Source organism: Diabrotica undecimpunctata, chromosome 3 (assembly GCF_040954645.1).
Source record: "Diabrotica undecimpunctata isolate CICGRU chromosome 3, icDiaUnde3, whole genome shotgun sequence".
NCBI classification, from domain to species: Eukaryota; Metazoa; Arthropoda; class Insecta; order Coleoptera; family Chrysomelidae; genus Diabrotica; species Diabrotica undecimpunctata.
This window is the reverse complement of record NC_092805.1, coordinates 5,350,873-5,365,614: the sequence shown is the minus strand read 5'-3', so window position 1 is coordinate 5,365,614 and position 14,742 is coordinate 5,350,873. Positions and strand designations below refer to the sequence as shown.

The 14,742-nt window shown below is 32.4% G+C and overlaps 3 protein-coding genes across 3 annotated transcripts; 1 reads left to right on the top strand and 2 right to left on the bottom strand.

The window, feature by feature from the left end:
• Positions 1-645: 645 nt before the first annotated feature.
• LOC140436389 (uncharacterized) lies at positions 646-11,714 on the bottom strand. Its single transcript, XM_072525148.1, has 2 exons — positions 11,207-11,714; positions 646-2,433 (listed from the first exon to the last, which is right to left on the bottom strand). Exons 1-2 carry the CDS (start codon positions 11,424-11,426, stop codon positions 872-874), a joined length of 1,782 nt encoding a protein of 593 aa, XP_072381249.1. The 5' UTR covers positions 11,427-11,714; the 3' UTR covers positions 646-871.
• On the bottom strand, positions 3,836-8,569 carry LOC140435463 (uncharacterized). The gene is made up of 3 exons (XM_072524197.1): positions 7,247-8,569; positions 6,938-7,042; positions 3,836-6,815 (listed from the first exon to the last, which is right to left on the bottom strand). Exons 1-3 carry the CDS (start codon positions 7,413-7,415, stop codon positions 6,589-6,591), a joined length of 501 nt encoding a protein of 166 aa, XP_072380298.1. The 5' UTR covers positions 7,416-8,569; the 3' UTR covers positions 3,836-6,588.
• Positions 11,715-11,893: 179 nt separating the features above from the next.
• Positions 11,894-14,714, top strand: LOC140436390 (uncharacterized). Its single transcript, XM_072525149.1, has 2 exons — positions 11,894-13,808; positions 13,923-14,714. Exons 1-2 carry the CDS (start codon positions 13,802-13,804, stop codon positions 14,642-14,644), a joined length of 729 nt encoding a protein of 242 aa, XP_072381250.1. The 5' UTR covers positions 11,894-13,801; the 3' UTR covers positions 14,645-14,714.
• The last annotated feature ends 28 nt before the right edge of the window (positions 14,715-14,742 follow it).

Here is a 14,742-nt window from a genome sequence, read left to right as displayed (position 1 = left end):
AGTTACAGTAAAAGTGATTTTGTAACAAGTAGATACCTCTTCAGCATCTCTAGATTTTGGGAATGAATATATCACGCGTCCCTAGTGTTTATATTCTACTTTTCTGTTAGGCAAATATAATATAGATAAATTATTTTGTCATTTACTAAAATATGTGTATGTTTGTAGTATTCCTTTTCCATATCTCAAAAAAAGTTTTTTTCAAAAGGAAAGTATGAAATAACAAAATTCAAATATATAAATTCAATTGACTTGAGTTTTTTCATGATGTCACGTTGGCGGTAGAGTCAATAGTAAAACGTAGAGCCAAACAGTTAAATGTAGAGTGAAGCAACCACCGATGATGGTAGTAAGAGAAAAAGAAATAGATAGTAGATAAAGACGAAATGGAATCTTTTCCAAGAAATAAAAAAGATGCCTGCAATACCAGTAAAAATAAGAAGTAAGGATCAGTCAGACAGGTTACTAGCAATGGTAAAAGATATAAATTAAGTAAATTGGAAGCTACAAGAATTAAAAAGTTAGCAAAAAGAATTTAAGGTTTGCGTCCATGTAAGTTGTTTAAAATTATAGACTGCAACAAATTATTTAAAAGAAATTTCTCCAGTATTTAATCTTATATGAAGTTTCATATTAAATGTTAAGAAAACTGCTTAAAACAATTGTTACATTTATTTTTTCTTTATTGCATTTTTAACAAATGTCTAAAATAAATTTTACATTTTTTCTCCAGTACGCACTCTCAAATGTGTTACTGCTTAAGACAAATTTCACACTTGTAAGGTTTTTCCCCAGTGTGCACCCTCAAATGTCTTTTTAAATTACCTTCTGCTCTAAACTGCTTAAAACAAATTTCACAGTTGTAAGATTTTTAACCAGTGTGCAATTTCAAATGTGTTTTCCAATGATGTGCTTGACTAAACTGCTTATAACAAATTTCACACTTGTACGGTTTTTCACCAGTGTGCAATCTCAAATGTGTTTTCCAATGATGTGCATGACTAAACTGCTTAAAACAAATTTCACACTTGTATGGTTTTTCGCCAGTGTGCAATCTCAAATGCCTTTTCAAACTACCTGCTTCTCTAAACTGCTTAAAACAAATTTCACACTTGTAAGATTTTTCCCCATTGTGGGATTTTATATGTCGTTTCAAATTACTTGCTCGATTAAATTGCTTCAAACAAATTTCACACTTGTAAGAATTTTCCCCAGTGTGCAATGTTAAATGTGTTTTCAACTGACCTGCCAGAATAAACTGCTTAAAACAAATTTCACACTTGTATGGTTTTTCGCCAGTGTGCAATCTCAAATGCCTTTTCAAACTACTTGCTCGATTAAACTGTTTAAAACAAATTTCACACTTGTAAGAATTTTCCCCAGTGTGCAATGTTAAATGTGTTTTCAACTGACCTGCCAGAATAAACTGCTTAAAACAAATTTCACACTTGTAAGGCTTTTCACCAGTGTGTACTCTCAAATGCCTTTTCAAACTACCTGCTTCTCTAAACTTTTTAAAACAAATTTCACACTTGTAAGGTTTTTCTCCAGTGTGTAGTCTCAAATGCCTTTTCAAATCACCTGTTTGATTAAACTGCTTAAAACAAATTTCACACTTGCATGGTTTTTCGCCAGTGTGCAGTCTCAAATGCTTTTTCAAACTACCTGCTTCTCTAAACTGTTTAAAACAAATTTCACACTTGTAAGATTTTTCCCCAGTGTGCAATTTTATATGTTGTTTTAAATTACTTGCTTGATTAAATTGCTTAAAACAAATTTCACACTTGTACGGTTTTTCACCAGTGTGCACTCTCAAATGTATTTTCAAATGACCTGCTACCTTAAACTGTTTAAAACAAATTTCACACTTGTGAGGTTTTTCACCAGTGTGCACTCTCAAATGTGTTTTCAACTGATCTGCTCGATTAAACTGCTTAAAACAAATTTCACACTTGTAAGATTTTTCCCCAGTGTGCAATTTTATATGTTGTTTTAAATTACTTGCTTGATTAAATTGCTTAAAACAAATTTCACACTTGTACGGTTTTTCACCAGTGTGCACTATCAAATGCCTTTTCAAATCACCTGCTTTATCAAACTGCTTAATACAAATTTCACACTTGTAAGAATTTTCCCCAGTGTGGGATTTTATATGTTTTTTCAAATTATTTGCTTGATTAAATTGCTTAAAACAAATTTCACACTTGTACGGTTTTTCACCAGTGTGAACTCTCAAATGTATTTTCAAATGAGCTTCTCGATTAAACTGCTTAAAACAAACTTCGCACTTGTAAGATCTTTGTCCAGTTGCAACTTTCATATTTTTATTTAATGTTTTTCCTTCAGAGTGTTGACTCATATAATTTCCTTCGTAAGATGAATCTTCAGTTAGTCTCTCCATAATTTCCATTTTGTGATCTTCTTGGATGTAACCTAAAATACAAACCAGCTATAATATAAATATTTGAGTATTATAAGTAAAAATGAGTTCAATAATCAAAGTAAAGCATAATAAAATTGAAGACAGTTGAAATAGTAAATGATATAAACATGTTTTAGAAACTTGTGTTTATATGTGTAATAGTCACCAGAACGACTTTTAAATATGCATGAAATTTTTTTTATGATGTAGCATTAAAGAATACATACAAATCATTCCAGTAAGGGCCGAAAAAGGTATTCATATTTGACGTATAGTAGGCAGGTGTGGGAAATCTTTTTTTTTTCAAAAATTTATTAATTCTTTGGCACTTTTAACTGACATTATATTACTGACAAAACCACATTATATAAAATACAGTTCTGACTGGTACTTTCAGTACCTCAAAAAATGTATCAATACATATGAAATACATCTTCTTTTATTTACTACTTAAAAACCACGGTTTAATTTGTACCAGTGTTATGGTTTGACCACAGAATACATCATCCCAACAAGAAGCGAAAGCTTTGTCGGTACCTTTGATGTTCGGAGGACAGAAATTTCGGAGTGACAGTGACAGTTAAACTACTTAGTACACAAAGAAAAGTAATGAGGAAGTTGTTCAAAACCATAGTCAAATTATAGTTACACTCATGATACTATGACTAACAAGATAGGATCTTCCCGTAGCACAAAATCGGCCGTGTTCGCGCATGCCGTCATTGGAGAGTAGAATTTTAATTCTTGTTAAAGTTAAATGGAATTTGTATGCATTCTGTGATGAAATTATTCAATTAGCAAAATAATAATATTAAATAAAGGTTTAATAATTACAATAATCATACTCAAAAGGATATCTCCAAACTATTTATTAAAGATTATTTATTGACACATACAAAAAACTGACATTACGAACGTGCAACTCTCCAATTACGTCACGACTTATGCGCAATATCTTATCTTCTTAATCATAGTATCATGGTTACACTGAGAAACGAATTAATAATATTTTTAAGTAGATCTGTTTTGTATGAATTGTATTTTTTCTGTAAAATTTAATATAACTTATATATCAATTCTGTACTGATAATTAAAAAGTTGTTAAGTCAAAAATATCGATTTGTTTTTTAACAAACAAATACTTAAAGTATTTTAGTACATTAAAAAACCGATAAAAAGCGATTGAATTTGAGAGTTAATTTCATAATAGAGATAAAAAGCAGTCGATTTCTATTACTTATTATCGTTTTTTAAGGTTAATAAAAAACTTCATCACTCAAAATCTATATTTTTGATTCAAGACTTTTTTACTTATCAATACAGAATTATTGATATAGATATACGAAATATAAACAAAATATAGGAATAGTATGCCCAAAATATTACCAAATTTATACAGATGCCTCAAAAATTAATTCTAAAGTTGTTGCTGCTATATGGGACCCTAAAACACAATACAGAGAAGGAATAGGTCTAGATACAGATACCACGGTATTTACAGGAGAACTATAGTCAGAATCCAGAAATCTAGGCAGTAAATTCTTGGAAGAATAGTGATGGTTCATTGCTATTGTAGGTCTTCCAATGGCGTACGAAATATATCATAAGAAGTTACGACAAAGCTACTTGTATTAAATATGTATCTATTTATAATTATGTTAATTTTAATATGATTATTGTTGACATTTGGGTTATTATATATATTAATTTAATATGCGTGGTGTTTGGTAACGAATGGTCATAACTTAATCTTAGATTTCTGAGATTAAAATAGGCCGATTTAAACTAACTTACTTTAGTACGAAAGATGATAATAACCAAAATAAAGAGGGTCAAAGTTAAACTTTTATTTTTAAATATTTCGTGATAGGCATGGGATAACAACACGAAATTTGGTAAGCTGGAGTTTTTTGGGACGAGAAATCAAAATTCGCCACTAAAAATGATGAAGGACGCCACATACATCTTTCAGTGCTCGTTTAATACGTTCAATTTTTTTTATCACCGCAGAACATGACTCACATATCGATTAGATTATCTAAGCAGTAAACACTTATTTTACTGTTGTGAGTAATATGGAAAGTGAAAGCAGTAAAAGTAAACGACGTCCAAATTTTTCGATGGGAGAAAAAACTATTATATTCAATGTGTATTGTGGACTCCGTGAAAGGAATAAAAGTATGTCGGTCAACGACGTAGTTACCCTGTGTAGTGATCTGACTAAAGTTTCGACGAGAAGTGTATACAGAATTGTAAACAAAGTGAAGGCAAACTGAATGATGGACCTATTGAAACCATTGAAACCAGAGGTAGAAAACGCATTCAGCTTGAAGATCATACCAAATATGCTATTCGGAGGAAATTCCATGCTTTCTTTTTTCGGAACGAAATCCCAACCTTAAAGAAAGTTGAAGTTGAAATAAATTCCGATAATTCAATACCCAAAATATCACGACGTGTTTTATGGCGAACATTAGAACAAATGAACATTAAATATATAAAAAGAAGCAGGAATAGTGTTCTTTTAGAAAAAGATGAAATTGTTTTGTGGCGGAGAAATTACTTACAAAAAATCCGAGAGTATCGTCGTGAAGGACGAAAAGTATACTATTTATATGAAACTTAACTAAATCAAGGTCATACTGTCTCAAAGGTGTGGCAAAATTTGGAAATTAAAAGTCGTCGACAAGCCATTAGGATTAAAAACATCAGTGGGTAAAGGACGGAGGCTCATAATAACACATATAGGCAGCGATTCGGGTTTTTTGGACAACGGCTTGTTACTATTCGAATCCAAGAAAACCAACGATTACCATGAGGAAATGGACGCTCAAAGATTCGAAGGTTGGTTTTCAAATATTCTACCAAGTCTTGAAGCAAATTCTGACGTTGTTATGGACAATGCGTCATGCCACAGTCGATGGTTGGAGCCATCACCAACGACTGCCTGGCGAAAAGGTGAAATAATCAACTGGCTCTCTCAAAAAAATATACCATTCAATGACAACATGTTGAAAGTAGAATTATTAAACCTCGCGAGGATACATATACCCGTTTTCAAGAAATATGCAGTCGATGAAATGGCTCGTGCAAACAACATAATTGTACATCGCCTCCCTCCTTATAATTGTGAGCTGAACCCTAACGAGCTTATATGGGCTCAAATAAAAAACCAGTGGCAAGGGAAAACTTGAGTTTTAAAATGGAGGAGGTGAAGTGCTTGTTAGCTACTGCTACACAAAATGTCACACCTGAGTCTTGGAAAAATTGTATAAGACACACTATAAAAGAAGAAGATAGAATATGGGACTTAGACACAAGAGTGGACATTTCGGTTGAACCATTAATTATAAATGTAAATAATAGTGATCTCGATAGCTCTTCATCAGCCGACGAGTCGTCTTCATACGATGATTAATATTTTAACTTCCTGTGGAGGTCGACCCATTTTATTAAGATTACTTTCGTATGTAAGTAAGTTTGTTTTGTTAACCTAGTTTTCAAACTAAAATACATTTTGTACCAATATACTTTGCCCTTAAAAAAATGAATACTTCTTATATATATTAGGTATATTCGATTCGATTTATTTTATTTAATTATAACAGCACACACATAATACAGAATTATTGACATTCTTTTATAATATGAAGAAAGTGATTTGCTTCAAAGGTAGTGTTTATAAATAAATATGCTAGTTGTTGTTTCCAATTTGAATATAAGCCTTGAACCATTATCACAAGTACATTTTGTGCAATTATTGATTCCTTTTTCCCATTTCCTCTTCCAGTAATCTCATCACGACCTGTATCAAAAAATAAATTACTTTTAATAGACATTTCATCAATACAAATACTACAGTGCTTGTCCTGATCTAACATTGTGTTCACTTTTAATTTTAGGGCATCAAATATTTGGTCATTATTCAAACCAGGTTTACAGACCAAATTTTCAGTAATTTTTTTAAGACTTCGTTTTGAGGGCAAATGCAATATTCTTTCCATAAAAGCCTAGGCTCTTGGGCCCAAAAATATAGTGTTGATGCAAATTGTTTATATTCATCAGAGTACCTTCTACTTTTTGGAGGTTTAGTTTTTAAAATTGTTTGAGCTTTCACTATTTGTGCTAGGGGTTTGTTTAATAACTTGTCACACATTTGAAAAAATTTACTTAAATAATCTAATATCATCTTCCATCTTTTTGGAGGAGGTACATGCTTTTTTTACATTTGCAAGTAAAGTTTTTATTTTCAACCTCATTTTGCTTTTTCTTGGTGTACCACCACATAACTTTGAGGGGGTTTGTGTTGCAGAGGATTGTGCATATGGGGTGAAGCTTTGTGGAGTATGGTGCCTATGTGGAGTAGACACTTCCTGCCTATTAACATCAGCATCTGAAATATAAAAATATATTTAATGACCAAATAACATATAAATGTTCAAAGTAGATGTGTTAATGCTTATTAGTCATTAATTGAATGCATAATACAGTTGTAGTAGCAATAAATAAAATTACCTGTTACCAGAAACTCTTCCATCAAAGTATCAGGTATAGTACTATGTTTGTCATCAGTTGGATTATTAATAGCAACTGGATGCACATTGTCTATTTCAGTTGTACCTAAAACCACAACATAAATATTACTCAGTATGTAACCATAAGATATATGTTCTTAATAAGGCTGATAAAAGATCATTAAATTTCACAATTCCAGATCCTGTTTATATTATGAAATACAACAAACAACTTATATAAGTAGATACTGATTTTTATATGACGTTTATAAAAAAGCACTATAATTGGGAATAAATAAAAAGTATCTACCTTCCAGCCTTATGACTTTCTTTATTGGTTTGTCTGTGTGTTTGGAATATTGGCGAGAAAATCGTTGGATGTGCTTGTCCAAATAAGGTCTTCCTTTTGTTTCCTTTGGACATGTACACCGGTTCAAAATGTTTCTCGCACATTTTATAATTACTATGCAATTCAGCATGCTTAGAAAGCAGATCTTCCCTGTTGGCTGCTTTCAGCCAAAACTGAGCTCTAAAAAAATGTATTTAACTAAAATATAAAAATTCAGATAACATTTGTAACACGTTTGAATTTCAAATTTAATTTGTTTACCTGCTACCTTAAGTGGGTATCGAAAAGAGACTAATTTCTTCACCAGATTTCGATGGGCACACACGAACAATACAATAAAATCCTTCTTTTCGTGCAGCCGTCACAATAAGTTTATTACACAAATATATTAAATTAACTAACTAAATTAATTAAACTAACTATTATGAAACAAACATCAAACACTTCTCAATATACAAACAAACTTCAATTTTTAGGTTGACAACAAAACTAATTAGAACATGGCGGATTCGCACATGCGCAAAGAAATTTGGATTGTGAAAAAGCCCTTCGTTTCGCTTCTTGTTGGGATGGTGTATTCTGTGGTCTGACTGTGTATAGATGTGAACCATTACTCACTTTACAGTTAAATTGTTGTTTAATTAATCCAAAATTTTGCAAATATTTGATTAATTCCGCATTGAAAATAAAGTTCTGATTGGTTAAAAATGCAGGAATAAATTAAACCCCCATAAAAATAGTGTCCAGTGAAAAAATGTATGGATACATCTTCTTACATTTACTGCACCCAAAAACCATGGTTTAATTTCGAATTTTAAAACAATTTCGAATTTTACATTTAAAGTGTTCATTAATTAATCCAACCTTTTGTAAATATTACAAATATTCTGTATCATAATATTTGTGTAATAATTGTTATATACTCGGTTCGCTAATCCCAGTCCGAACTGTCTAGTGATTTTAGTAATTATGTTTTTACGGAGTTAGTTACTTTTTGACAGACTAGAAGTGGCTGGAAATTACTATACAACCAAGCACACGTGCTCATAGCGCATTTTATTAGAGTATTTCGTCGACCTCTTTTGCAAACTTATACTATTACTTAGAAATTTATAGCGTGTATAAAGAACGTAAGTTTTTATTATATATAAAAAATATATTTTATAAAAAAGTTACGGTAATTTAGTTTATATCGTTAGGTTGCGGCAAATGTAGGCAACCAACTTAAACTTTTTGTTAGCATTTAGTTGGATTTTCTTGAATATATTTAATAAACGTTTAATATTTTCCAGTTAATTTATTATTTTTTTTAAAGTGACGATAATAATGCTGAATAAGCAATTTTTTTATAAAATATATTTTTTATATATAATAGAAACTTACTTTCTTTATACAGGCTATAAATTTCTAAGCGAATTTAATTTTTGACGCCATGTCAAACTGAATTGGATGTTAACTGAAATGTTTTTGTTATTAGGAACATATTTACATAGTTTCAAAAATATATTTTAATCATCAGCATCCTTACTCATCTAAAAATATTAACTTTTAAAGAACATTTATCATATTTATTTAAGAAAAACTTTAACTCTAATATCTATCTACTATCCCTAATAATAAAATTTAAAATAGAACTAACCAATTAACTAAATAGAACTAACACAGAAGTAAACAAAATAAAACTATATTAGCTAAAATAAACAACGCGAATAATACAAATATTTACTATACTATAAATCCTCAATTTAGAAGAGTGATTTCATAGTTTTAACGCCAAATATCCTCAAATTTAAATGTACACAGCGGCCCTCGAAAACTATCCGTTTTCTCAATTGCAATTTGCGTTTCCTCATACGAAATTACAGAATATTTAAGTAGTATATTTATTTGTGCTTCTCTATAGTAGACTTGACCAGAAGTTGTCGTACAGTGTAGCCAATTCTTGTTCACAAGTAGTAATAATTATGGTCATACAAAACCTGTATTCTTCCACGCAGCGATTATTACCGTCATAAAAATACCAAAAAACATGATTTTTTCAATAGTAAAAATTAAGCACAAAATTGTAATGAAATAAATTTTATTTATATGTTCCGTTTCGTTACATATTTAAATTTATAAAATAAAAATCGATATTTTAAAACATTATTTTTCAATCGTTTGGCAACGTTGGAATTAGCGAGGAAACTCCGATTTTATGTGATAAGATTCCAAAAATGAAAAGCCGCAAAAGAGACGGAAAATATTAACGTCCGAAGAGAAAGTAATGATACGAAACGTTTATGAAGGCAGAAAAATGGCATTAAATGTTAGCCAAGCAGTCGAACCCATCATAAAAAAACTAAAAACAAAAAAAAACGAGAAGAACATAGTAAGTGTATATAGTGTTTGTGTTTAAATAGAATAGTACAATGTTTTATTACATCAAAAATTATTTTTATTTTGTTTTTACAGAATTTTATTTTGTTTTATAGGATTTTATTTTGTTTTGTTTTATACTGTTTAAGTGTTTTGTTCATTTGATTTAATGGGACAATATGGCTCTTGGCAAATACCCATTTAAAAAAAGTAACGCGCCACAAGACATACCTTCGGGTGGTGTGGAAACTGTCTTAAAATGTGTTTTAAAAAAATTTCATTGTGTAACTCTTTAAGGACGGGTCACGTTAAAAGACGTTTTAGCGTAATCACAACAGCCGGGTGGCATCAGTAAGCTTTCTGCAAAATTACTTGTTTTTTATAGCTTTTTGTTTGTGGCATTCTGTATTTTTAGGAGACTGCAGGGAATAAGCCACAAAATATTTATTTATAGATTTAATTTACTGATGTTTCGATCTCTATATAAAGAGATCATTTTCAAATATACAAGTGATAGTAATATTTATTTTTCTATGGCTTTTTGTTTGCCGTTCTGTATAATTAGAAATAATGTTGGGAATAAGTAAGAATATATTTAATTGAAATGTTTAATTTACTGATGTTTCGATCCCTATATAAAGAGATCGTTTTCAAATATACAAATGATAGTAATATTTATTTTTCTGTGACTTTTTGCTTGTGACATTCCTTATTTTTAGGGAGAATGTTGGAAATATGTTTATTTTACTGACGTTTCGATCTCTATTCTAGAGACCGTTTTTAAAGTTAAGAAAAAAAAAAGAAAATAAATAATATAAGATTATATAAATATCTAATAAACAAATAAAATAAATATAAGTATAATTTATATCTTTGAAAACGGTCTTTGGGTATAGAAATAAAGGTTTCTGACAATGAATCTGTCAAAATATGCCTGAGCTAAGCGAATGGAGTATATCAATAATAGAAAACACTGTCATTTTGTCAGACTTAAAATGCAAAACATAAAACTATCTATGCACACCAGATAAAATGTCACTATGTCACTGAACTGAATAACACTGGTTCAGTTTAAAACATGTCTGATTCCATCTGCACATACTTATTTTTTCAGACATAGTGGGCATTCTGATTGTTTATTATTCTGTGCTATTACTAAACTTTTTTAAACTGCCAAAAAACTTGTTTCACATTGTGAAAAAGCTGTAAATTTACATCATTTAAAATGTTTTGAAACAGAGAAACCTATGAAAAAAAATTGGCAACCTGACAAGTGGTAAAACACTGTCATCTTCAATTTCTTCAACACAAATATCACCTTAAAAACAACATTTTAATGGGCAAAATTTCCTTTGTGTATATAAACCACTATTCCCTATAATCCATTATTCTAATAAAAATTATTAAATAGACCTATTATATAAATAAAAGATTAGTAGTAATATATAATATATGGTATATAAAAATATGTCTCAAATTAGCATGGCTAATAGAGGGACCAAAGTTGGCGAGGCTTGGGAAAGTTATTCCTATTATAATATGGAGAAATACATAGTCACTAACCTTTTTGAGTTTTTTGGTTTTCTTCAAATGACTTAAGTTTATATCCATGTTGTTCCATTTCAGTATCTATGGGGTATTTCGTTAAGTTGAAATAATCATTGGTGTAATGTGTACTTTGAATATTGGATTCCTCCTGAATTTCAAATTTAAAGCCATCCAATTCTTTATACTCTATTTCTATTTTACACGTTTCGTCGCTAATTTCTTGTTTTCCTTCCATTTTATTACACCTGATTTTAACCTATTAATTTTTAAATTTCTTATCGCTTGGATTTGGATTGTATGTGCTTCATTTCTAATTTCTAAAGTAAACACCATACCATATACATATATAAGAAGGTTAGGTGTAAACACCTGTGGCCTGTTTGCGGGAAGCAAAGTAGTCGGGGCACACTTTAAACTGTTTTACTGATTTATTAACAATAAACTACATACTAAAAACAAGTAAGAAAACTGTAAGAGTTCTTTTTGTTGTCACCTCGTCGTGTGATCGTGTTCTGACATGACAGCGGACAGCCATCAGCTGCTCGCTGCTCTGATCTCCTCTTCTTTTCTCCGTCGACGTTCCCTCACTTCGGTGGCACAGTCAACCCATCTGTGGCTGGAGGTTAACTGTCAATCTGCCAAAGGGCTCCCCTCCAGTGAGGAACCTGGCTGGTTTTGAACGATTATGTTGACTTGTGTTGCTCATCAGACGGTTGGCATATGATATGCATGTTCTTCCTGCACCTGTTGGGCCGCTGGAATATATGCTGGTTTTAGTCGGTCCATGGAAATTCGCTGAGGAACATTTTGGACATCCACAGTTAAAAACTTATCACTTCGTTCTAACACTCTAAACGGGCCGTTATAGGGAGGTGTAAGAGGAGGCTTCACTTTATCGGTCCGCACAAACACATGACTCGTAGTCTGTAGATCCGGATAGACAAAGGCAGTGTGGGCTGAGTGGTTGCCCGTCGGTACAGGACGCAATGCTCCCATGGTCTCACGTAGACGTTGGACAAAACTATGCTCGTCGGGTGTAACAGCACTAGGGACAATCAGCTGTCCAGGGAGACTCACTGACGTACCATACACTAACTCGGAGGCTGTACATGCAATGTCTTGTTTGAAAGTGTTTCGAAGGCTTAGCATGACCAGAGGAAGGGCTTCAACCCACGATACTGTGTCAGCGGCGATGAGAGCAGCCTTGAGCGTTCGGTGGAAACGTTCAATACATCCGTTTGACTGGGTGGTAGGCAGTGGTTTTAATATGTTGTACACCTAGCAATCCATTGAGCTGGCGAAACAACTGGCTCTCAAATTGCCTACCTCGGTCCGTTGTTATGGTTGCTGGCACGCCAAACCGGGATATCCATCACTCAAGGAGCTTCCGCGCGACAACTTCGGTTGTAATCTCCGAGATAGGTATGGCCTCTGGCCATCTTGTGAAACGGTAGATGATTGTGAGCAGGTATCGAAAGTTCTGATTTGCTGGAAGTGGGCCCACGATGTCGACATGTATGTGTGCGAATCGATCGTCTGGCATTCCTAGAGGTGTCACAGGTGTAACAGTGTGACGTCCGATTTTGGCACGTTGATATTGGATGCACTTTCGTGACCACTGCTTGACTTGGCGATTCATGTTATGCCACACAGAACGTTCAGCAATCATTCGTAATGTAGCAGCATGCCCTGGGTGGGACTGCGTGTGGAACTTCAGGAAAACATCTCTTTGGAATACAGCTGGCACATAAACTCGTATACGACCATCTTGGACTGAACAATAAATAGGCCGCTGGCTATCTGGTCGAATTATGCGTTGAAGTTGTAAGGAACTGGCAGGATCGTTCAGGGTCTGTTGAAGACCCGCATCTGTAGTCTGAGCTTTGTATAGCCGGTCATAGTCCATGGTAATGGGTGTTGTGATAGCGTCTACTTCAGGTCGCGAGAGACAATCGGCAACGATATTGGCTGCGCCCTGTATATGTCGAATATCGGTGGAGAATTGGCCAATAAATTCTAGTTGAGGTATCTGTCGTGGAGACTGCCGCTCATGTCGCTGTTGGAAGGCAAACGTTTAAGGCTTGTGATACAGTGCTGGGCTGAGTCGCAGTGCAGATTTTACGTGGAAGCACACTTAGGTCTGCCCCTATATCAATAAAAAATTGAAGTTGGAGAGCACTATCGGTAATGAAGAGGCGGCGTAGTATGTGAGGGGCTGCGGTTGCCGCCATTACTGCGCTCTTTGTTTTAGTGACTGTATATACAAACCTGCAAAATATTATTTACAGGCTAATATTCTAATAAAATAATAGATAATAGATAATTGAACAGATATATTAAAAAGGTCAATACTCACAATCACAATCTTTATTTTCAAGGTGTTACAGAAGCGACCGATTTCGAGGCTTACAATATTTGCCTCATCCTCAGGCAAAGCAAAAAGTTTGTTTTGTTAAAAAACAATAATATAGATATCGGCAATAAGAAGTTTTCCGCTTACATCCAGGGTACTACTACGATTTGCTGATTGTTGAAATTAAATTAATCTAACCTAACATTTTTGGTTATCGAGATTAATAATTTTTTTAATCAAACAAATATATTTCTAATATGGAAGGTAAGTACTACTTACTTTTTTTCAAAACAATAACTTCGTCTAAAGTGAAAGTTTAACAAAATAATAATGAAACACATTTTTCTAAACCGCATTTAAAGATTACATTTGTTTTAGATTTACAAGAGTTTATAATTGTAAACCAAAGCCCATCGACAAGTGTTTCAGTCAGTATATCTTGGACCCACAACCAGACACTGTCATTAATAGACTTTTATAAAAAATACAGAGATATGGTAGGGAGTTTCCAAATGAAATCCATGAAAGTAATGTGGGCAAAGATAGCAGAACAACTAAATGACTTACATAATGTTAATTTGAATGCATGTCACTGCGAAAATAGATGGAGAGTAATTGAAAGAAATTATAAGAAATATATAGATGAGAGTAAAAAAACAGGAAGAGGCCGCAAAACATTTGAATATAGTGATGAACTAGATGAGATATTTGGGCAAAAAAGAAATGTCAATCCTGAATTGCTGTTATCTAATGAAACAGTTGCACATCACATAGATAAAAAGCCTGAAGATGTAACAACAGCTAAAGCCAGTGTTCTTAGTTCTACACCACAATCACTTAAAAGAAAGAGAGAGAAACCAGTTAGCAGAAACAATATTCTCCAAAAGATGTGTGAAGATAAAAAGGAATATTATACAGAAATGCTAAAAATTCACAAAGAGAAATTAGAAGTGATGAAAGAAAAAAACAAAACAAAGAAACTGTTTGAAGCAGAAAGACTTTTAGAAATAAGGAAACAAAATAAACTGAGAGAGAAGACAAACGAATTGCTTAGCAAATATTTAGTAGTACAAGAATCTTTACCTACTCAAATACTTTAACTTTTAGGAAAGTACATTTAAGGTCAAGTTTGTCACAGGTTTTTTTAATAAAAAAGCATCAGAGTTATATTTTTATTTCCTACAAATTGAATGTGTAA